General features: G+C 41.2%; 1 protein-coding gene across 1 annotated transcript in view; it reads right to left on the bottom strand.

Annotated features, from left to right (window-relative positions):
• ptprz1a (protein tyrosine phosphatase receptor type Z1a) overlaps window positions 1–7,269 on the bottom strand; it is a 136,336-nt gene extending 129,067 nt beyond the window's left edge. Inside the window, exons 1-2 of the mRNA XM_039808142.1 lie at window positions 7,120–7,269; window positions 6,938–6,974 (exon numbers count right to left, since the gene is read on the bottom strand). Coding sequence (XP_039664076.1) covers window positions 6,938–6,974; window positions 7,120–7,269 — 187 coding nt within the window. The remainder of the gene's footprint in view (window positions 1–6,937; window positions 6,975–7,119) is intronic.
• Between the last annotated feature and the right edge of the window lie 17,761 nt (window positions 7,270–25,030).

The raw sequence follows: 25,030 nt of genomic DNA, 5'->3' as shown, positions 1-25,030 counted from the left end.
TATTAATAAAATCACTCTGAGCCACACAAAACAAACATAACTGCCTTTGCAGAGTAGTTACACACAAATACATAGATTTAAAGGATGACACAAAAAATACTTTGTGATCCATGTAAAGAGAGTAAAGATGCAGGAGTCCGAATGATGAGGTAACATCATTCTAGCAACAAACCAAACAATAAACTATATCATAATTTATAGAATCACCCTAACTAAAAAAGTTGTTTCCCATAAGCCATAAGTGTACCTTCTTTTTTTAATTGTGTGTTTTCAGACGGACTTGAAAAAATGTGAATCTACCCTTTAAAAAAAGACAAACAAAAGATCCGATCAGCCATATTTAGCTCAGGGTTGGCATGCTTGGTGTCTGTGGTGTTGGGCCCCCTGCATGTGTTTGATGGACTGGCTGCCTGACTGTGACGGCCATCTGTCAACAGACGCCCTGTTAGACAACAAGGGGCCCGGAGACTCCGTGAGCCCGGGCGGAGCGCAGGGCACGGCTGGCACTGCCCATTCACAAATATCTTTTGGGGAGGACAGATGGTGGCGAGTTTTCTCCTTGTGTCTTTTCTTCCATCAACCATTCCTGCGCTGCCTCGTCAGCGAGCTGGTGCCTCCTTTGTGCCTCGACGTTTTCACCTAAGCGTCATTTAAAAAAAAAAAAAATGAAACCATACAGCCCAAATGCAAAGGGAGGAGGCGTGAGGGAGCCCGGAGGGCTTTCTGCAGGTACCGAACCGTCCAGCACAGATCCAGGCTCACAGGCACAAAAGCTTTCACATCTCTTCATCTAAAACTGTCCCACCCCCTCGAAAAGATTCAACCAAGCAGATCAGTGTCCTCTCTGGCAGGCTGCGACTGTACCGTACGGCCGGGAGGGCAAACCAAAAGATGAGGAGCTGGAAACCCCTTCCAGTGTTCAGGCTTATGGTGACAAAATCCTGATTCATCTCCACTGACTTCTTAAAACCTCTTTGACCCTGCAGGACGCACTGGTGGGTCCCTTATCACCACCTGAGTCGTTTGTTCAAGCAGCAATTATGACTTACAGTACAGGCCAAAAGTTTGGACACACCTTCTCATTCAATGCGTTTCCTTTTTATTTTCATGACTATTTACATTGTAGATTCTCACTGAAGGCATCGAAACTATGAATGAACACATATGGAATTATGTACTTAACAAACAAGTGTGAAATAACTGAAAACATGTCTTATATTTTAGATTCTTCAAAGTAGCCACCCTTTGCTTTTTTATTAATAAGGGAAATACTTCCACTAATTAACCCTGACAAAGCACACCTGTGAAGGTAAAACCATTTCAGGTGACTACCTCATGAAGCTCATTGAGAGAACACCAAGGGTTTGCAGAGTTATCAAAAAAAGCAAAGGGTGGCTACTTTGAGGAATCTAAAATATAAGACATGTTTTCAGTTATTTCACACTTTTTTGTTAAGTACATAATTCCATATAATAATTCCATATGTGTTCATTCAGCAAAAGCAGGAAGTAAGGTAGTCTATGTCCTTGACGTAGTCTGTATCCTTTACAGCGGAAAATCTGCCGGATTTCACTCAATTAGGCCGGCTATCCGTTGCCTTGGGCTTCCTTTGGACTATGGTTAACTGCTCCTCAGATCTCTGCAGGGTAAATCCAGACAGCTAGCTAGACTTTCTGTCCAATCTGAGTTTTCTGTTGCACGACTAAAAACAACTTTTGAACGTACATATATTCCACCAAAACAAGTTCCCTCCTAGGGGCCCGATCTTGCACCCGGCGCAGTGCAAAGCCCGACGCAAGTGTCTTTGCTAGTTTAAGACCGACCCAGTTGTCAATTTCCCGTCCAGCGTCCACGTCGTTTGAATAGCAAATGCAACTGCGCCCATCTGTGCGCCCATGGGCGTGCTGGTCTTACAGGGACGTGTGTTCAGGTGCATTCTTGGCGTATTGCTATCTTGAGGCAGCAGAAAGTGATCGCGCCATTGACCAACAAAAACCTGGTCTAAGGTCCATAACGCAGCATTTCGCTGATATTTTAACAGCGCGTTAGTAAAATGCCCCTAGGCTTATGCACAGCACACGCACACTATGCTTGTTACACACACAGGGACGTGCAGCAGCTCACAAACATGCAAAAGATTTCAAATAAAAAATATTACAATGTGAAATAGTATTACCATATGATCTGCTCGTGTGCTTTCACTTCACACATGAGCAGATCAGTTTCTTCTCTCCTTCCTGCTTAGCAAATCCTCCATCATAACAATGCTCCAATGTCCAAACGCGCCTGGCTTTTAAAGGGAATCTCTTTTGAATCTCTGATTGGTTTATTGCATGTTACGCCCAAAACACACCTATGAATATACTAAGTACAACCCTTTAGAACCATGCGCCTGGCACACGGACCCTTTTTTCCACCGACCCTTTTTTCCACCATTAAACTAGCAAAAGTGGATTTGGACACGCCCTAAACGCACCTGCGCCAGGCGCTTCACTCCGTGAGCTAAGATCGTTAAAATAAAATAAATAAGCCCCAAATGTCTTGGTCGTTTTTCTCAGACTCAGACTGTCCTCCCCCAAAAACAACCCCACAGGTCCTTTGTTCAAGTCTTTGTTTTTTTGTTTCAACCTGATTAATGTCAGTCCAAAATATTCTCTCTCTTTTAGCTTAAGTTCAGTAGTGTAGTCTAATGTATTTTCTCTGGTATACTGTCTGTACTATATAAATATATGGACCAGAATGGACATATCAAAGTGGGGCGCCTGGCTGTTCTCCCACAGGGAAATTTTTAGCGTCAAAGACTTCATTTCCTGCATCCTGATACACTTCTGATTCTTCTGATACAAATGTACAATGGGAATACCTTTATTTAGCCTATGCGAAGAAAAACAGATGACAATTCAAAATATGTTACATGTCATTGCACATTTTTAAGTGGGTATATGGAAATCCTGGAGCTTTCTTAGTGGGTATACTGTGTATACCTGCATATCATCGTAAACTACACCACTGCTTTAGTTTTTGGTCTCTACCAACTCAACCAACTGAGGAAAATATCTGTCTCTTTAGCTGCTAAATGCTCCACTATGTTCACCAGCTGGTCTCCAACTGTCTGCTGTTTGCTGCTGAGCAGGTAGTGTACAGTGGGGTTTTAACAGCTTTTTTTGCTCTGAAAAGGATGCTGTGCGAGCGCTGAGAGTGAACCAGAACAGTAAACGGACAGATAAACAATGAGCTGAAACTCACTCTAAAGCCGAGAGGAGCTGTGGATTCAGCTGATCATTCTCTGGAGGTTCATCACTACGAGCAACTACAGTCATTAGTCTAATAATCACTAGTGTAACAAGAAAAAGACAGAAGGCACACAGAGGTCTTTAGAAAAGAATTTCTCCCATCTAGCGTTGAGATCATATATCGCAATCAAATCTCTCGCGCCACGCAGTTCAAAGTACGTATTACAGCTACGGTAGCCTTCACGCTTCAAAAAGTCGGTCTCTTGCTCTTTATCGATATCCTTTTTCTTTTTCTGGGCGAAGAAGAAGAAGACTCCTGTTCCTGTAATTTGGATTTTGAATACGCGTGGTCCTCCAGGTTTCCTTTTTTAAAACTTCCGGGAAGCGACGATACCCCTTAGCAGCACCTGTGAGTTTATCATGTGACAGCGAAAACGTTAGCCGGTATCAGTGTTGGGAAAGTTCAGTTCACACTTTTTAAAGTGAACTAATTCAGTTCGTACTTCAAAATGTTTAACTAAGTTCACAGTTCCAAAAATGAACTAAGTTCATAGTTATTTTCCCCATATGTTGCTGCGAGCTATTTTTTTTTTCAAAAGTATTGCCACAGCCCATTAGAACCACAGACAGCAATTATTTTATCAGTTTTAACACTGAAACTATGTGTCAGATTTCATCTTCATATCCGATCAGTTCAACGTGCCATTTCAGGTTTGCTGTGGATGGGACTGAAGGGCGGATTTTCTTTTTGAAAGCCGGCGGGCAAAGTTTGCCCAGAAATGTCAGATTCTTCCCATCCTCACCGACCTCGTCATAAAACTGGTTTAAATGATCATACGACGCCTCCACGCTGCTTCGTCTCCTCCACGCTGCTTTTTGTTTTGATGACCCATGGGTTAGGTGTTGCCAGATTGGGTGTTTTTTCCGCTACATATGAAGGCCTGTTTACGGTGAGTTTTAGCCGTGGTTTTGGCCTGGAAGGCTCTATAGAAATCAGGCACCCTATTGGACGAAGTTAAACTGAGAGAGCGTGCCGTTCACAGACACCAGAATGAATGAGTTCACGGTAACGTTCATCAGGCAGTAATACAGTACGTTCAGTTCACGTTTGCCCCAAAATATGAACGAGTTCATGAACTATCGTTCAATAAACAGGCACAACACTGGTCGGTATGTCCCTTAAAGTAAAAAGAAATCGCTATATCTATACCACTAACAAGGCTCAAAATAGCACCACACTTCCACGGTAAACCGAAGCATTGAGAACTGTGTAAGTGTACAGACAGTTTATTAAAAAGATAGTTTATAAAGACAGTACCATTTACATTTACATCTTGGGAAAACAGTCACGACCAGTCGAACGACGAACGCCGTGCAATGTGAGCTGAACTGTCACTTGAAATCTCCCAATGGTCCGTGGTTTCCCAATGGGTCGATAGGAATTACGTTTGTGAAATATAATTACATGGAAATGCATGAATTATATCGGTTTATTAAAATATATGCATGGCGTTCCTCGTTCGACTGGTCGGACTGTTTTCCCAAGATGGCGAATGTATGCTGTATATGTGAACGGTACTGTCTTTCTAAACTATCTTTTTAATAAACTGTCTGTACACTTACAAAGTTCTCAATGCTTGCGTTTACATGTAGGGACCCTGATTATGCTACCGTGGAAGTGCGGTGCTATTTTGAGCCTTGTTAGTGGTGTAGAAATAGAGATTTCTTTTTACTTTCACGTGCCCAGACGACTAGCGTTATAAGCTAATTAGCGGTTTGGGCTAAAATTGGTCACATTCGATTAGCATGAAAACAAATCCCAGAGCACGGTCGACTCGGTAATCATGTGTTATTAACCCCTAGGTTCATTTTGCACCGGATCTGTCTTTTAATCAAGACACACAGTAGGTCCCTGGGACCGAAACCTCGACCAAATAAACCACATGCACAGATATCAAACAGTAAATCAGCCAAACACAAGGGGCATTGCCGCTGCTGTGAGTCAAATAAAAAAGGAAGTTTACTGGCTCCTGAACACAGTCACCACAGGCCAAAACACACAAAAAACATAACAGCAGACAGACAAGTCTCCAAAAACCCTAAAACTGAGAGTTCAACATCACAACAAGTCTCTTCCTGATCAGGCACCTCAGGGCCTTGCTGCTTAAATGAGCTTTCACAATCACAATACCTTACACACAGGCGTAGATTTCAGGGGGGATGCAGGGATATGCCCTCCCCCCAATATTTAGAAGAGGTAGATTTGTCCCCCTCAAAAAATATGAAAGATAACACACTCCCTAAAGGAGGTAAAAACATGTTGCTATCCTTCTTAGGGTTGCGTTTCACCAAAAGTTGAATCTGTGAATATTTTATTCGATCTTTGCTTAGGAAAATATCTAATTGCAATTATTTTGACTGATATTGCGATATGATTCACGATATTGGAGGGAATGATGATTTTTGCGTCCTTATTCTCATTGGAAAATGTGAAAATAAAAAAAAAAAAATGCAAATGTGTGATTTTTGCGAGGATCCGCAGCAAACAAAAGATGTTTTCTGTAGACTGGGACTTCTCCGCAGCACCACAATACTTAATTACTTAATTCAGAATGGTTTGACACATATTTTGCTTTTAACAAATATTGCCCCCCACAGCCCCCCTCCCCTGCGATTTGGATATTGCACTAGTCCATATTGCGATTTCGATAAAATTGCGATTTATTGTGCAATTGTGCCCCCAATATTTAGAAGAGGTAGATTTGTCCCCCTCAAAAAATATGAAAGACAAGACGTAAAAATAACCGTTCAGGTGTTTCCTTCTTAGGGCTGCTTCTAAGGATTGAATTTCTCCAAAAGTTGAATCTGTCTTAACTTTATTACAGCATTTAGGGGGAAAACTAGACAAAAAGTGAATATTCAAATCCCAAAATTACAGATCTAACACCTAATCAACAAATTAATATCCATATTGTCGGATGTTCGGATCCAGCCCTACTACCAGCAAATGTAACATTAGGGTGGGGGGGGACATATGCCCCCCAATATTGATAGGCCTACTAAACCTACGCCCTTGAACTTATATACACACTTTCATATACAATTCTCTCCTACACCAACATGAAAGTAAAATGAAATAAACCAGTGTTGTGTTAGCTTACAGTGTTAGCATTGATATGATCTGTTTCTGAGAAGCCTTATAGGATTACTGCTGTTGTTGTTGCCAGATATGGAGCCTCTGGACACCCTTAATAAGCCAGTCAGACTACCGTGTCCAAACCCCTCTTTTCATGGTTGACAGCTCCGGTTTGGAGCTGATATGTGACGCCCTGCGTCTCTCAAAACGTTTTAATCTGCGATGTTCGGTTTGTTTAAATTAAAAAAAAAAAAAATGTAAAAAAGTGAAGATATGGACTCGTTTACTTGAATGTTTTCAAAGAAGCACAAGTTAAACTCAGCCGTCTAAATTATCGAAATAAAAACACAGAAAATAATGACATAGCCTACAATACAAACACGCAGACTGAGGGCTTCTTCGGTTTGTCTGGGCTGCGGGGCTAGAGCACCTGCGCATTCACCTCAAAGTTAGCGCAGCCGGTTTAAAAACTACAACCTCGGTCTACGTACAATTTTTAGACATTTAAGAAAAGTTTCAGGGTTTCTGAGTCATACGAGGACAAAACATGAATGAAAGCCCGTCTTACCTTGTTGACAGAAGAGGATAAAGTGTGCAAGCCGTAGCTCCAAGCAGATGGGAAATGAGAGTGGGATGTTCGGGGAGCAGGTCCCGGTCGGCCCGCAGCCCTCACAGCTCCATGCTGCTCCGCTCTGCCTGCCTGCCTGCCTGCCTGCCTGCCGCTCGGTCGGACGGATGGGGGGGTTTTACGGCCGTGTGTGTGAGGTACAGATCCCGGGTCCCGGTGCGTCCGCTCTCCTCCACATGCACCGAGTGACTGACTGAAGCCGAGCCGCCAGACTGAAGCTGTGCACCGCCCACAGCCCGCAGACACGCCGGCCTCACTTCCCCCACACACATCCACCACAACTGAGAAAAACTGTTAGAGTTAGAATGACATGTTTTATAGTTTTGTATAACACACATACATACACATACACATACACACACACACACACACACACACACACACACACACACACACATTTAATTCTGTCATTCTTTCACTCTTTTATTTATGATTTGTTTATGCAAGAATTACAAGAACAGAGTCAGTATTAGAATTATGAACAGTTAAGAGGGATTTGAAAGATAAAATTGGCCGAAAATAAATAATTTATTATATTAGGGAGGAAAAGATAATGGAAGCGTGGCGGATGGAGGATGGGAATTTAAAAAAAGGAAAGCAATTAAGTGGAGGAAGGTCCATATCAATAGGCCTAAGTAAAAAAAAAAAGGGGAGGCGGGGAAAATAAAATGAAAAGAGAACAAAAAAGAAATTATGATGGGAAAAGGGGGAATGAGGCGAATAAAGGGAATATAGGGATAGGAGGGAAATTGGGAACGAAAGATGAAAAGAAAAAAAGGAACCATAACAAAAGAATAAAAGAAAGACATAACAGCCCACCGAACACATTTTGAAGAGCCACCAAACACATTTTTATTATTCTACAAACTGTGTAGTGATTTGCAGGGCTGGATACATTTGTGAAGTGAACCCCAGGGGCAAAAAGTGAGCTGTGGGCCCCCATAGTCTGCCATGTTCCTGTGTCTGGCTGTTAGTTGTGTAATCATAATACAAACTGAAATATTAAAGCGATTCTTATATCTCAGATATATCTATAATCTATTATCTTCAACCGCTTATCTGGGTGGCGGGGCAAGCAGCTCCAGCAGGGGACCCCACCATTAAGATTTTTTGTTATAATATGTGAGGTCAGGAAGACCTCCGACCCTAGAAAGCAGAAGTATTATCCAGTTATGTTATTAACAAGCTGTGTTGCTCACATCATTTATTTCCCGAAAAGCTCCTGAACACCTGCAGCTTACTGTTCACTCTCACAGACACCAGTTCAGTTTAAGGAATACCTGAAGTTGTTGGGGCACCACGCAGGTTGTGCAGTAAAAGCTCCTTCATTTAATGTAAAGTCGCACCGCCGACAAAGCGTTCTCACTGCTTTGTCTCATTGCTTTCGTATACAAACTACATGATGTGAAAATTCACACGCAGACTCTTAGATGTGTCTGTGAATATGATTCTATTTGCACTTTGGAGGCGATCGCTCAGGAAAACACAGCGAAAAGACGGGAAATTGCGTCCGACCGGATGTGTCGGAACATGGACTCAGTTATGTTAAAGTGCTCATATTCTGCTCATTTTCAGGTTCATAATTGTATTTAGAGGTTATATCAGAATAGGTTTACATGGTTTTTTTTTAAAAAAAAAAAAAATATTTTTAAAAAAAAAAGGGGAACTTCTTTTTTTTCTTTTTTTTCCCCACCTCTTTTTTTCACCTACAGAGTGAGACCTCTCACTTCTGTTCCATCTTTGTTGGGAGTCGCACATGCTCATTACCTAGGTAAGGACTACTAGCCAGTCAGAAGCAGGGTATGAGGGCGTGTCCTGACAGTACCTAGGTAAGGACTACTAGCCAGTCAGAAGCAGAGTATGAGGGCGTGTCCTGACAGTAGCTAGGTAAGGACTACTAGCCAGTCAGAAGCAGGGTATGAGGGCGTGCCCTGACAGTACCTAGGTAAGGACTACTAGCCAGTCAGAAGCAGGGTATGAGGGCGTGCCCTGACAGGCATTTTAAGGTATTAAGGACTACTAGCCAGTCAGAAGCAGAGTATGTGGGCGTGTCCGACAGTAGCTAGGTAAGGACTACTAGCCAGTCAGAAGCAGGTAGTATGAAGGGGGTCTGACAGTAGCTAGGTAAGGACTACTAGCCAGTCAGAAGCAAGAGTATGAGGGCTGTCCTGACAGTAGCTAGGTAAGGACTACTAGCCAGTCAGAAGCAGGGTATGAGGGCGTGCCCTGACATTACATAGGTAAGGACTACTAGCCAGTCAGAAGCAGAGTATGAGGGCGTGTCCTGACAGTAGCTAGGTAAGGACTACTAGCCAGTCAGAAGCAGAGTATGAGGCGTGTCTGACAGTACGTAAGGGTAAAACTAGCCAGTCAGAAGCAGGGTATGAGGGCTGTCCTGACAGTAGCTAGGTAAGGACTACTAGCCAGTCAGAAGCAGAGTATGAGGGCTGCCCTGACAGTAGCTAGGTAAGGACTACTAGCCAGTCAGAAGCAGGGTATGAGGGTGTCCTGACAGTAGCTAGGTAAGGACTACTAGCCAGTCAGAAGCAGGGTATGAGTGCGCCTGACAGTACCTAGGTAAGGACTACTAGCCAGTCAGAAGCAGGGTATGAGAGTGCCCTGACAGTACCTAGGTAAGGACTACTAGCCAGTCAGAAGCAGAGTATGAGGGTGCCCTGACAGTACCTAGGTAAGGACTACTAGCCAGTCAGAAGCAGAGTAGAGGGCAGTCTCCTGACAGTAGCTAGGTAAGGACTACTAGCCAGTCAGAAGCAGAGTATGAGGGCGTGCCCTGACAGTACCTAGGTAAGGACTACTAGCCAGTCAGAAGCAGAGTATGAGGGCGTGTCCTGACAGTAGCTAGGTAAGGACTACTAGCCAGTCAGAAGCAGAGTATGAGGGCGTGTCCTGACAGTAGCTAGGTAAGGACTACTAGCCAGTCAGAAGCAGGGTATGAGGGCGTGTCCTGACAGTAGCTAGGTAAGGACTACTAGCCAGTCAGAAGCAGGGTATGAGGGCGTGCCCTGACAGTACCTAGGTAAGGACTACTAGCCAGTCAGAAGCAGGGTATGAGGGCGTGCCATGCTAGCAGCTAGGCGAGCATTATAACGTGTGTTCCAAAGTGACCACATCTGTCTCTGAAGTAAAGGCTGGACTACAATAGAGCTGTTTGGAGCAGTTGGTGAACAGTGTTTTCTTTTGGAGATGATAAGTCCCTTTGGGGGGAACTTTCACTTTGTAAACCTATAACATGCACAAAAAAAGGATATGTAACACAATAAAGGTAAGGAAAAAAGCCCAAAAGCATAATATGACCACTTTAATATACTCAAGCAATCGTGTGGATGCAAAACAAAACCAACAAATATCCAAAATGCTCTTCATTAATTCTCACAATAGTCATTATCTTTAACGTAATTAATCAAGACGTCCTGTGGAACCTGTAGATAATATTGTTTTAAATCTGATCCCGGCAGTTTCCTCCTCCGAGTCGAGGCGCAGCAGACGGCAGACAGCAGGGAGTCACTGACACAACGTAAAGAATAATAGAGTGAAACGGCTGTCTTTTTGTTTTTAAGTGTGTGTGTGCTGGAGTTCACAGAGCAGCCGGCCTCTGACCCCTGAGAGACGCTTCCACCTCGCACTGAAATGGAGACCAAAACATCCGCGGTGACCCAGAAATCCCAATTCACTCTGGGAATGTGGAGCCTGTGTGTGTGTGTGTGTGTGTGTGTGTGTGTGTGTGTGTGTGTGTGTGTGTGTGTGTGTGTGTGTGTCTAGTCCATTTTATGTGAAAAGGAGTAAGGGAATTACACATCGAAGTACACAGTTTATTTCTGCATATACAAGCCAAGTTTTACAAGCCTGTCTGTTGACTGAAGAATGAATCAGAGTTCATCACGTTTTGAACGCTGCTCCGCACTCTAAATTGGGGGCGGAGCCTCCATCTCGCATGTCTGATGTGTGATGAAGCCACTCGTTAAACTGCTAAATAAAAGTCGCACAAAAAATACAAAGTTAAATATCATAACTTGCTTTCTTTTTTCTTTTCTCTCCCATTAATCATCTCAAAACCCCTTTTTGATTTATCAGGTGACCCTTTGGAGGGGCCCGACTCCTAAGTTGGGAACCACTGGACTAACCTAGCTGTCAAGTAGTTTGAACTACAGCAGGATATGCTTTCATGCATCAGTATCAACAACAGTATGAATGTCACATAGATTATTAATTCCAAACACTGAGTAGATTTGAATGCAGGACTTACTTGACCTAACTTGTAATAAAGTACTTTTAAATTGTGGTATTGATACTTTTACTTAGGTAAGGTATCTGAATACTTCTTAAGTGGCCATGTGGGACAAACACACAAACACACACACACACACAAACAGTTATGCACTGATGCCTAGATTTTTTTGCAATATTTGCCAATAAACTATAGGATCTTAATTCTCTCAATTCACGTCATTCTACCCCAGTTGGTTAAGGGTTAGGGGTCCAACCGGGTTATTTTTTGCCCTGTGCCCCACCCCCCCTCCCCCCCAACATTACCGCCCACCAGGGAGAGTTTTCAAAAACCTCAAAATTCTTTGCCAACCCATTTTCCTGACTAAATATTGAGTCTGATGGATTATCTCTGCAAAAACGTCTCTGTGCGTTGATTTCAGTGGAAATTAATGGAGAATAACGGCTGCCTGGACATTAACAAATCAACCAAAAAACTGATAAGATGAACATTATATTTAGTTTTCTCTTCACTTTGATTCCCAGCTCGTCAGAGCTCCCAGGGGCGATTCTAGGATCAGACCTTTAGGGGGGGGGGCTCAGCCCCTAATGAGAATGTGACACAGATACAGTGCCTTGCAAAACTGTTAACCCCTCCCCTGCTAAATCTGTAATTTCACTGGATAACAATGGATATATAAATGCAAAATATTGAACATTGACGAAAGTCCCTTTATGGACTATCAGAATCAAATGAAATGATAATGAGGTGTAAATAATAAATATTCCTTGACTGGGTTACAACTGCATAGCATCTGCAACAGCGACATAGGATATTAAGCCTGTTTCTTTGAACCTGTAATTGTTTGCCCTCTGTCACTAACCAGTCCATCCAGAAAAATGTGATTATGCGATCGCATAATTCAATGCATAATCAGCCAAAGTCCGCATATTTATGTGGGGGGGCCGCATTTGTTCAAACACGCTGCACTTTCGCCGCATAAATTGCAGATTTCCGCGCAAAATGATTTCATAACCCCCGCATTTTCGTTGCAAAAAAGTCACCTATATCTTAGCAGAAAGTTGAAAAATGTTGCGTTTACTTCACACAAGAGCAGCCATTATGAAGTGACGTAATTACGTGACGTGAACATCATCGAAAATGTGTTGGGGGAATCACTTTTTCTTCTCTTTTTCATCAATTTCATCGCATAAAATTGCATGAATATCCCGCATATTCCATCGCATTTTTTATGAAAACGTGCCGCATAATCAAAGATTTTTGCCCACAACAATCACAAAAAACCTCTGCATTTTTCTGGAAGGACTGAGTAACAGACAAGTTAGCAAACTCTCATTTTTTTTATTTTTTATGAATTAGTTTTTTTCGTTATAATTTGTATACTTTTTAGGGGGCCGGAGATGAAATTTGAACTTGAGCCCCCCTAAATTGAGTCTAAAATTGCCACTGAGAGCTCCGTTCCCTCCTCTCAGATGATGCAACACGGCGTTGTTGTTTCCTCACAGGCCGAGCCCTCGCAAACGTTTCCCTAAAGTTTCCCTCGGTTCAGTTTCAATCACTGGCTCCGAATTTTTAACCTCACAATAAACGACCACACCACCCCCCCTCCTTTATCTGAGCGAATATATGTGCATAATTTACTCTGGATTATCTTTAATTTATGCAGAAACTGCTTTCCACTTGTTAGGTTGAATGTTTCCAAGGGGGCTAATAAAATTAGTTGTACCCCCACAGAGCGCCCCATTCAGGGATTTTCTTTTTTCGGAGCTTTCGGACAGTTTTCCATGACTTTCCTACAAACTGCACTCCGACTCAAAGTGATTTTTCCCATCCAACACGAGCCTGTGGCCCGAAGTGATCCCTAGAGGAAAACTAAAGGCCAGATAGTGAGACAGGCTTTAGTATGGGAATCATTCAATAGAGCCGTTTCTCACAGCGCCCAGCCCACTCTGATCAAACAGCAGAACATATTTCCAGGACAAAACAAGCTGCTCTGAAGAGGCAGAACACTGTTTGGGGGCTTCAGAGGTTTCGAACAGTTCCGCACAGATTATAACTTGTATTGATACTGCAGGGAGAGCAGAGGGAAACAGCCACTGATCAATCAACCAATCGGCACAGGAAGGGGATGTAGTGACGCTGCAGGTTTGAATCCTGCCAGGAGCAGACCTTTATCCTTCCACCACCGGCTTTTAAAATGATCAGCCGAATTGAATGGGCGTTTACTGGTTGTTATCACGAACATAGATAAGAGGCGAGGCGTGGTCCTATTCTACCTCCTAGCTGGTTCAGTAGGCCATCAATAGTAACTCATATTTAGGAGATACAGAGGTGATATGATTCAGGTATATAAGCTTGTACAGGGAATATATGATGTAACAGTTGAGCCTATCTTTCAGTTTTGGAGCAATAGGTACGAGACACGAGGGAATTCTTTCAAACTTTACCCTAGAACAGGGGTCACCAACGCGGTGCCCGCGGGCACCAGGTATCCCCCAAGGACCACATGAGTAGCCCTCAGACCTGTTCTAAAAATGAAAATTGAATATTGATATTATCTATTTCCCACCTTGTTAAGTCATTGTTGATAATTATTGTGAAAAATCATTAACATGATCCGTGTCTTCACATAGATGAGTATCATTGATCATTAATTATAACATCATAACATAATCATATATAACTAAAGGCAAACTGAGCAAATTTGTTATTTCAGAAGAGTGTATCAAACTGGTAGCCCTTCGTATGACTCAATACCCATGAAGTAGCTCTCAGTTTCAAAAAGGTTGGTGACCCCTGCCCTAGAACATGCCCGTCTGAAAAGAGAAAGATTCTTTTCACACTCCGTGCGGTATAATCATGGAACGAGCTTCCAGAAGAAGTTGCGCGTTCCCCTTCAATTCATTCTTTTAAGAATAGGTCGGATGCATTTTGCCTGTCAAAAGGTGTAATGTATAATTATAAAGCTTGTCAGTACTTCATGTAACTTATTGATGAATTGTTAGAAATTTTCAATCATGAAATGAATGTGTTTTATGAAAAAAACATGTTTAAATGTGAATATATATATTTGTTTTGTGTTGCTTGAGTCTGGAATAGAGGATTTTATATCCTGTACCGGAATATTTTTCAATAAATTTCAATATACTATTAACAGTTAAGCTGAATTCATACCTTCAAGGGGCCAGGGGAAAATGTCCAGTCTCACATGGACACGTGCGTGGGCCAATATGGTATGAATTGAACTTAATGTGCGTGTTCCGGTACCAGTCCAAAGTCGACCGCGGACGCCTATCCTTCAAGAAGCTGGATCATCCATCGGGGTCAATATTAGACGCTCGGAGCAACAGCAATTAAAACTATTTGGTGGCCGGGTTGGCTCAGTGGGTAAAGCAGGCGCACATGTATTTAGAGGTTTATGCCTCGACACAGAGGTCCAGGGTTCGAATCCAACCTGTGATGATTTCTTGCATGTCTTCCCCCCCTTTCTCACCTAGCTGTCCTATCAATTAAAGGTGGAAAAGCCCCCAAAAATAATCTTACATTTTTTTTCTTTTTTAAATACAACTATTTGGACGTCTTTTTTGACACTTTTGTCGCTTTTCCCGGAGTTTTTTTGACGTTTTCAGCACTTTTTTGACGTTTTTGTCATTTTTTTCCAATTTTTTTGTCACTTTTTTCAACGTTGTTTCATTTTGTTTTTTTTAAATGCTATACAATTGAATTAAACACCCAAATTCAATGAAAGTAGTGAACTGATCATTTATTTTACTCGTGAAGTGCGTTGTATGGAACCATCTACGTTATTTTTTTTTTTTTTGGACAATTTGGTTGAAAGAAACCCAAATTTCGGACTTTTTGAAAACGGATCAACTTTGACCCGAGGACAACAGGAGGGTTGAGATCACTATAGTACGAAGAGCAACAATCTACAGAGGAACAAACAAAGACAAATCAACACAGGACTTCCACAGTGTTCTCGTCCCAGAGCTTCAGGGCTACGGGACAAACCACAGCTCTTCCTTCTTTGTTTCAACGCTAACGGAAAGAAATCATGTTGAGGTGATAATCCGTTTCCTTTTACAGTCACAGAGGAAAAGTTGCAGCAAACATCCTTTTCAGATCCACAGACAGACAGGTTCCTCCCTCGGATGATGTTACGTGGGAAAAAAGCACCGGCCATTGAAACGAACGAACAACAACAACTCCCCCGAGGGAAGGTTCCCAGGGCCTTTTTCAGGACATCAGATAAGTGTTTATTGTTGACGATGTGATTTTAACCATCATTTTTACGGAGAGACTCTGTTGAGCTTTGTGCTCGTCTTCAGCTCCGCCTCAACTTTACACAGGTCAACACAGCATTTTTTTCAGTGCATTACATTTAACCCTTGTGTCGTCCTGGGGTCAAATTTGACCCATTTTCAAAGTTTGCTATTTTAGAAATATAGGTTTTCTTTCAACCAAATTGCCCCAAAATAACTTGGATGCATGCATGTACGTTGTAGGAACCCATACAACATTCTTCGCAGGTAAAATTAACTTTCATTGAATTTTGGGTGTTTTAAAACAGCATCCGGACCAAACTTTGACATAAACCAGCCTGTGATTCACTCAACACACTCTGATCTTAACTATTAGTCAAAATAGTTCATCATTTCAGCTTCTTTTAACTCAGAAATTAGGTATAATGTCAGTTAAATTAGGTTTATTGACCATGAATTTAAAAAAAGGGTCGGAAAAAGCGAATGAAACGTCAGAAAAAGTTTTTCAATTTTTCAATTTTCAATTTCGACCCAGAAGGACAAGAAGTTCATGGTGGATGGGAAGACAACACGAGGGTTAAATACCGGTTTTATCAAATGTATAATAATAATAATACATCAGGTTGATGTAGCACTTTTCAAAATCCTCAAAGATGCTTAAGTGTATTTTACATAATGCACATTTGTTATTATATATAGGTAAGTATATTTCTATGTTATTTGATTTGATTGTCTGTCATAAACAACACACTCATAACACATGAGTGTGGCTAAATATTCACACAAAAAACAAACATTTTTCAAATAACATACGAAAAGAAAAAATGGAACACTTCAAAATTTGAAAGAAAAACAAGAAAAGGAAAGAAAAATAAAAAAATGACACAAAAAAAGAAAAGCAGGTCAAGAGATACAGAATTAAATGAAGAAAAAAAAAGAAAGCAGTTATTGGGGGAAACATGTAAAACTACCAGTGTGGTCCTTTTAGGAACTTTAAAGAGCTGCTTCACACAAATGACATATAAAAAGATATTTTTTTTTCATAACTCTAGTGGTATCTATTCAGATGTTAGGTTTTAGTATTTCTGCCTCCAGTACAATGGAGGAACTTCATATATGTTGCTCACATGTTTTCACTGGAGCTACTTTCTACTGAAGAAATTTTGTTATTTGGATGAACTGACCCTTTACGCATTTATGAACGGGTTTGTATGATATCGTACTAAATTACGGCAACTGCCGGCTGGTCACATGGCAGTTAACCCTTGTGTTGGCCTCCCATGTCAAAATTAACACATTTTTGAACATGTTTTGGTAGCATTTTTCCACGTTTTCTGCACTATTTTTCCACTACCACCAGTACACACTTACACCAACTTGTTACCACTATTTTTAAACTCATTTTTGGATTTTATACTCAATAAACCTCATGTATCCTTTATGAAATTTTATCTAATTTTAGAGTTAAAAAAATGCAGAAAGTCTACATTATTATGACTGATAGTTAAGATCAGGGGATGTTTATGGATAATCACAGACTGTCAAAGTTTAGTCAAAAATTGATTAAAACACCCAAAAGTCAATGCTAGTATTGAACTGATCCTTACTTTTACTTGTGAAGAGCGTTTCATGGAACCATCTGTGTTACTTTTGGGCAATTTGGTTGAAAGAAACCCAAATTTCTGATGTAGAAACTTTGAAAACGGGTCAAATTTGACCCGAGGACAACATGAGGGTTAAGTTTAACGGTCTTTACAGTTAAATTTAGCTGAGAAGAGGTGACTGTGAGCCGGGGACCGGTCACCGTGAGGGGACGGTTGTTTCAGAGGCCTTTGCTAGTTGAGTTTAGCCGACTGATGGTGACTGTCATGCGGTGATGACAGTTAAATTAAGACACCAAAACGACTATCTTCATTCATCTTCATTTAGTGGTTTGTATTAAAACAGCGGCTGCCTTAAATAGTACTTCCGGGACACGAAGACGCGTTTCCTGGGTGAAAGTCTTGTGTTTTTTTCCCTTAACTTCTTATGGGAAATGAACTGCGCTCTCTCGCTTGAAAGCGTTGTATCTTAGGAACCTGACATCCACCCGACCTCTTCCCTATGCGGACCAGAGCGCTCTTATACAACAGCAATAAATACATGGAATACATACTGTACTGTTCTCCCTATTTGTTATGCACTTCCAGTACGTTGACACAGTTCAACAGCAAGCAAAAACTCAAATTCAGGAGCCAGGACAATGAGCGTCTTGCTCCTTCATTGACTTCAGACAGGTGAAATTGACGATCGAAAACTAAACAGAAAGAAAAAGACAGATACTTAGTCTCTCGTACAGCAAGTCGCTATAGCCTACTAAGCTATCTTAAACTATTCATATACGACACGTGAACAATGTGCTAATTGCCCATTCACACATTACAGGCTACAATACCAGTCAAAAGTTTGGGGTCACTAAGAAATTTCCATTCCCCTCCATTCCAGACAGAATACCAGCTGAGATCAGTTGCATTGTGTTTTTAACCAGGGCAGCAGTTTTCAGATTACATTATGTGCTTACATAATTGCAAAAGGGTTCTCAACTGTTGTAGAATGCAATATCTCCATTGCCCATTATCAGCAACCATTCATCCAATGTCCCAAAGGCCCATTCTGTTTACTAATCTGATATCATTTTAAAATGCTAACTGAGAAAACATTGGAGAACCCTTTTGCAATTATGTAAGCACATAATGTAATCTGGAAACTGCTGCCCTGGTTAAAAAAACAATGCAACTGATCTCAGCTGCTATTCGTAATGGAGTGGAATGGAAATTTCTAAGGGATCCCAAACTTTTGACCGGTAGCGTACATTAACATCAGAATAGCATTACTAGCATACAACGTAAATTCACACACATTATGCTAGCATTCAAACACGACAGATAACAGGAATTCAATGACGAATAAATCAACAAAGTTCACTGACTCTACAGCTACATAAAGAGGTAGGTTAAGTAACGACAGAAAGAAGTACTAAACTTACAGCCGATGCTGTCGTGGGCGTGGGGAAAGTCAATAGACCAACTTGGAGATTCACCCTGCTTCTTCTAGCCTACCTCTTCTTCTTCTACTACTATTACTAGTTACGGAGATGTAAACACCTCACGTGCCATGTATGTCAAAATAAAAGTTCCCTGCAAACGATTCCTGAATATAATTAAGTTTAAAACATCAAATTAACTTATATCAAACATTTATTAATGAACCAAATTCTTAATAAATCTGAGGACAGAGCACATACGAATTATAGTGCATTGTTTTTTGTAGCTAAACGTATGAATTGTTCATGAGAACAGCCTGCCCTTTAACAGCAGCATTGGAGTTGAATATGTTGTCAGACTGAGGATAATCTCCCCCCCCCCTATCAATACATGGATTGAGGTAATGAGGTCATGTCACACAGAACAGACTGGGTGTCATTAAACCCCCTCCCCTTCCCCTCCTCTGCTACCACACTCACTCTATACACCCCCTTCCTCCTGACACAGGGGTCAGAGGTCGGGCTCTGGAGCTGGTAACAGTCAGGAGGCAGGTTCAAAGCCCTCTGGGGATCCTCATTGAACCCGCGTGTCAGAAAGTGCCGGTCCGATCCATCGCTCACACGGGTCAAGTTCACAACGCTCAGAGTGACCGATTACATCGCACATCAAACTCTCAGCTCAGATACAAAACTGCACTCGCCGTTCCACAGATTCAAAGCAACACATGTAGTGAACGGAGAGCCTGGTATTGACGTATTGATACAGTATGTAACAGGCTGCTGGTGGATGGTATGATTCTGTTTAAACAGTTTGTCTGACATTTTGTTAGTTTGATATTGTGCTTATTTCATTTAAAGTGCTCATATTATGCTTTTTGGCTTTTTCCCTTTCCTTTATTGTGTTGTATATCTTTTTTGTGCACGTTATGTGTTTACAAAGTGAAAAAGCCCAAAGTTCCCCCCCCCCCCCAAGGGACTTACCATCTCCAACAGAAAACACTGTTCACAAACTGCTCCAAACAGCTCTATTGCACTTACTTCAGAGACAAACGTGCGTCACTTTGTAACACACGTTATAATGATTGCCTATGGGCGCCTGGTTAACTCACCTGGTAGAGCGGGCGCCCATATATAGAGGTTTACTCCTCGACGCAGCGGCCAGGGGTTCGACTCCGCCCTGCAGCCCTTTGCTGCATGTCATTCCCCTTCTCGCTCCCCTTTCAAGTCTTAGCTGTCCTATACAAATAAAGGCCCAAAATGCCCAAAAAATAAATAAATAATAAATGATCGCCTAGCTGCTGCGTGGCACGCCCTCATACTCTGCTTCTGACTGGCTAGTAGTCCTTACCTAGGTACTGTGCATGTGTGACTCCCAACAAAGATGGAACAGAAGTGAGATGCCTCACTCTGTAGCTAAAACAGAAAGCTCAACACACAGGGTGAAAAGAGGAGCTGCAGCAATGTGAAGTACAACAAAAATATGGTGTTTTTTGAAAATTAAACCAGTAAAGCTATTCTGATTTAACCTCTAAATACAATTATGAACCTGAAAATGAGCAGAATATGAGCACTTTAAACTGTATTTCTGAAATAACAAACTTGAACTTGAAACTAAACATGTATAATTGTGAGTTGTTTTTAAAGATTTACGTCTTTAGTAGGACCCAATGGACTTGGACAGACAAGAAGTCACAAAGTATTGAGAGACGGATTAACATATGGTTGGTCTTGATCTTTTCATGAATTAACACAAAAATTTATAATATCCAACACGCCTTATACTTAATGACAGAATAGGTTGTGTGCCAATGACTCCCAAAATGGCATATATGACTGTGGGGGAGAGTACCAGCGACAGGCACACCTTGTAAAACTGTCACAGTTTTAAACACAGATACAGATAGCTTTATTAATCCCCAAAGGGCAATTCAGTTTCTACAGTCCACCGAAACATATACACACATTCATACTGCCAGTCATCAGTGACGGAGGGAGCACAATAAAAAGGCATACGGGAAAGTGTGAGATCCAAAAGTCTACAGCAAGAAAAATTGGAAATAAGAACTGAATAAAGACGATAAATTACGATAAAGACAGACGAGATAAAAAAGAATGAAAAAAAATCGATAAAGTGCAGAGTGTATTGCACATGCAGTACATAAGAACTCGCAATGGACCAGTTTTAAACACATAACCAATATGAGGTCTGTGAAAAATACATTCAAGACAGCAACTTCATTGCAGAGGGAATGAACAATTTGGATTTCTTTCAAACAAATTGTCAAAAAAAAGTAACACGGATGGTTCCATACAACGCCTTCACAAATAAAATAAATTATCAGTAAACTACTTTCATTGAATTTGGGTTTTTTATTAAATTTTATAGCATTTGAAAAAAAAGAAAGATAAAAGAACGTAAAGAAAATTGACAAAAATGTCGGGAAAAGCTTTAAAAACGTCAAAAGGCGCATAAAAAAAATTGACAAAAACTTTTGAAAAATTGACACAAAGTGACAAAAACGTCGAAAAAAAAATTTACATTTTAAATTTGGACCCAGAAAAACAAAAAGTTAACAAGGGTTAATAAAAGATTGTGGTTTAGGTTCAAATAACTATGTTTGTTACGTAGCTTAAGTTCCTTACTGTACGTTAAGTACAAGTTAAGTTGTGTGTAAGTAAAGTACATTACGTACGTTCTATAAGTTAAAATAAGTCAATGTTGACAATTGGTTTCACATGGGACACGAACAGGGGTGTCCTGGGTAAAAGTCCTGTTTGTTTGACCTATCCCATAATTACTATGGCCATTAGAGGCCGCCGCCTAGTAATAAACCTAACTATGGATTGTTATAAGCTGCTTGCACAGACAACCTTTGCAGCTGTATTTTTTGGGGGGAAACAACGGTTTGGAGTATCACCAGACTTATACCTTAGGGTTATGGTAAACCTCCAGGGAATTAATCATTGCAACAGCCCCCAAAACTGTCACAAATAGTTATGTTTTGTTTCAACGAAGCTTAATCGAGAAAAATAATAAATTAGTAACATAGAAACCTGAAGCACAGATGGAGCAGACTGGAAGAATATTGAGAAACAATTTACTTAAAGGTATCTACATAATTGTGACATGACAGTGTCATGACACAGTCATGACACTGTCATGACACAGTCATGACACATGAACCCTAACTCTAACCCTAACTTTAAGCCTAACCCTAACCTTAAGGTCATGGTCAAGTAAAGTGTAACCAAATATTTATTTCAGAAACATCCTTTTTGGCTAGACATCACAGTAATCGGATGCTTAATTAAGGTGGAAATGTCTTTTGTGGCATATTTAGTAGTCCAAACAAGCGGTTTGTAATGTCCGTATGAATGTGACTCCTCCTGTTAACTCGACATGTTTACTTTCTGCCGAGGCCTTGTTGATTTAGGTGATGGGAACCGGCCGCTCCGCGCTCCCTCTGACTTTCATGTTTTGTCGACTATTGTTGGGACGGCTCTGAATCGTGGCCTGGTTTGTTGGTTCGTTGGCAGCCATTGAACCTTTTGCGAAGATTAACTGTTATTAGCGGCGTCTTTGTGCGTCCAGGCTGCTCTCGGCATACCAGCAGCGAAACAAAAACGTTCCTCTCCAGCCTCTCCAGTGGAGGAGGCTTCAGAAAACAGCAGGTCTGATTCGCTTTTATCTGCACACTGACAAGAGCATAAGAGCACTAAGTGGTCTCTCAACTGACAACAAGTTCCTTTTTAGGAGAGAAGTGGTCCGATATGCACTGTATTAGCCACCGACCTCCACACACACACACACACTCACACACACACACGCACAATGGAAAATCTTTCTATTTTGGGACAGACGGGGGTCACAGATCACCTTAATAAAGAGGCAGGAATGTGTTGAGGCACTTCTGTGTTCACTTCAACTACACGATCTCTGACTCTCCTCGTACAGCCTCCAGCAGCACTAATGAGCTTTGCATTCAGCCGTTCATTCAGGCAGTGCTGCTTGTGTTTAAAACACATGGCGAGTTACACGCTGCCAACACACGTAACCTCTGACCTCTGCTGCACACCACACCACACCGTCAGGAAGGTTGTGCTGAATCTGTTTGTGCTGAAGGAAGAGAGCAGCTTGAAGTCATTTGCTCAGTTTGCAGAAAGCATAAATTGTACCTGGAAAAACGTGAAATATTAAGTAATACAGAGACTGAAACAGTGCGCAAATTGCGACCCCTTATGCTGCTACTTAACCACCATCACTACTTTTAAAGCGCCCATATTATGCTCATTTTCAGGTTCATAACTGTATTTTAAGGTTGTACCAGAATAGGTTTACATGGTTTAATTTTCTCAAAACACCATATTGTTGTTGTACTGCACAGCTCTCTCTCACTGCTGTAGATCCTCTTTTCACCTGGTTTCTGTTTTAGCTACAGAGTGAGACCTCTTTTCATCTTCTTCTTCTGTACTATCTTTTATTGCACTCGCACATGCTCAGTAGCTCAGATGTAGATCATGTCAGCTAGCTCCATAGACAGTAAAAGAAAGCCTGTTTCTCCAACTTTGGTCAGTTACAAGGCAGGATTAGCTGGGAGACTTCTAAATGAGGGCGCACATGTAAGTAGTTCTTTTGTAGATTATGGTGAACTTGTGTGTGTTGTAGCAGTGCTTTGCTATTGAGAACAACGTAGCATGCTAGCGTTAGCATGCTAACCGTTAGCTACGAGCTAACGGTTGTGGTTAGCCAGCTCATTTCGGACTGTGACGTCACACCCGATTTTGAACAGCTCACTAGGAGACTGAAGGCAGGACACATTCAGAAACCATATCTCACTCAAAACAGCATGGATGGATTTTTTTCAAAGTTTGTATGTGTGTGGAAGCACCAGAGACACAAAAGAACACCCCAAATCCCAGAAAAAGTGTTTTTTCATAATATGGGCACTTTAAGGTTATCTTATTTTGTTGTTTTGTGAAGCACTTTGTAACGTGAATTTTAGAAAGGTCTTTATAAATAAAATTATTATTAATATTAGGTACCCCTAGCTAAAACAAAATTTGAAATTTACGCTATTTTTGGATGCAAATCTCCATATATACAGTTTTTTAAAGATTTTTTGGGGGCATTTCAGCCTTTAATGGAAAGAACAGCTAGATACCAACTGAGCTAACCCAGCCACCAAAGGGGCCACAAGCTGGAGTCAAACCCGCTGCGCTGCATCGAGGAGTAAACCTCTATATATGGGCGCACACTCTACCAGGTCTACCCAGGCGCCCCAAATCTCCATATTTGTCAAACATTTGTTTACTGCAGCCCTGGCAGTGGCCAGAAAGTGTATTGCTGTCACATGGAAGTCTGATTCCCCTCTATCCATAACTAAATGAATTTAGAAATGAATAACTGTGTGCCTTTAGAAATAAATAACATATAACCTTAGAAAGGGATACAACACCTTTATTAAAATTTGGCAGCCCTATCTAGATTATGTGGATAATGTGGTCGAAATATTGTATACCTACTTTAAAATATTGGAGCATCCTTTTGGGGATAGGGGATGGGGGGGGTATTTGTTTGTGTTTGTTCTTGTTCTTGTAAACTGAAAAATGAAAATAAAGTATTCCAAAAAATATTTATATTTGTTTACTACATCTACAAACCTCCTGAAGCTAATTACAATCGATCTCTGGGTGGTTTTACCACCGACCGCTCGGATCACTTTCCCCTCTCCTCCGTCTGTTTTTTGTCATGCTGTTTTGTAGATGAGTGGGTTGAACTGCAGTGCAGCAGAGTGAGTGAGATGTATAATGTCGCACAGGTGCAGGTTCGGGGAGCGATGAGGGTTACCTTGACCTCTGAACGACTCAGGATCAATTCCCAAAGCAGGCCATGTCAATTAAATACTGACGTTGGTAAAGTGAAACTCACTAACTCCAAGTTCTTTGATTTGTATGTTTAGAGGGAAGCTGGGTGTTTTCCTGTTAACTTCAAAACAGCCAGATTTTTAGTAGAGCAGCGTAGTGGACATTAGACAAACTGCAGCTTAATGTACTGTTCATTTTTTGCAATAACTTTGCATTGTTGCTAAAATCCTCCCAAGAAAAACAACAAAATGACATATAAGCCCTCTAGCAGCCATAGGAATTATAACGCTTCCATCAAGAGCAAAGAAGGAAGTTGGGGGACTTTAAAGCGTAACTCTCGCTAAGATGCAACCTAGGGTCTTTTTGTGAATGGACCCAAGTCAAACTTTTGTTTAAAAGCATAATTAGGACAGAAACGCCACTTTTAAGATTTCGTTTCAAAAATCTCTATTTTTAAAACACTAAGAAGGCTCGACACAACATGAAACTTTGCTCCAAGTATCACCAGGGGCTCTACACATGGACTCCAGCATTGAGAACATTGGTTGTGTTCACACAGTTTACTACAGAGAAAGGTTCTGAACAACTCACTGTAGCAGTTGGGTTTTCCCAAGGGGGTAAGCTTCGCTTCAGAACTC

The sequence above is a fragment of the Perca fluviatilis genome, chromosome 8, assembly GCF_010015445.1.
Source record: "Perca fluviatilis chromosome 8, GENO_Pfluv_1.0, whole genome shotgun sequence".
NCBI classification, from domain to species: Eukaryota; Metazoa; Chordata; class Actinopteri; order Perciformes; family Percidae; genus Perca; species Perca fluviatilis.
This window is presented reverse-complemented; position numbering and strand designations above follow the sequence as displayed.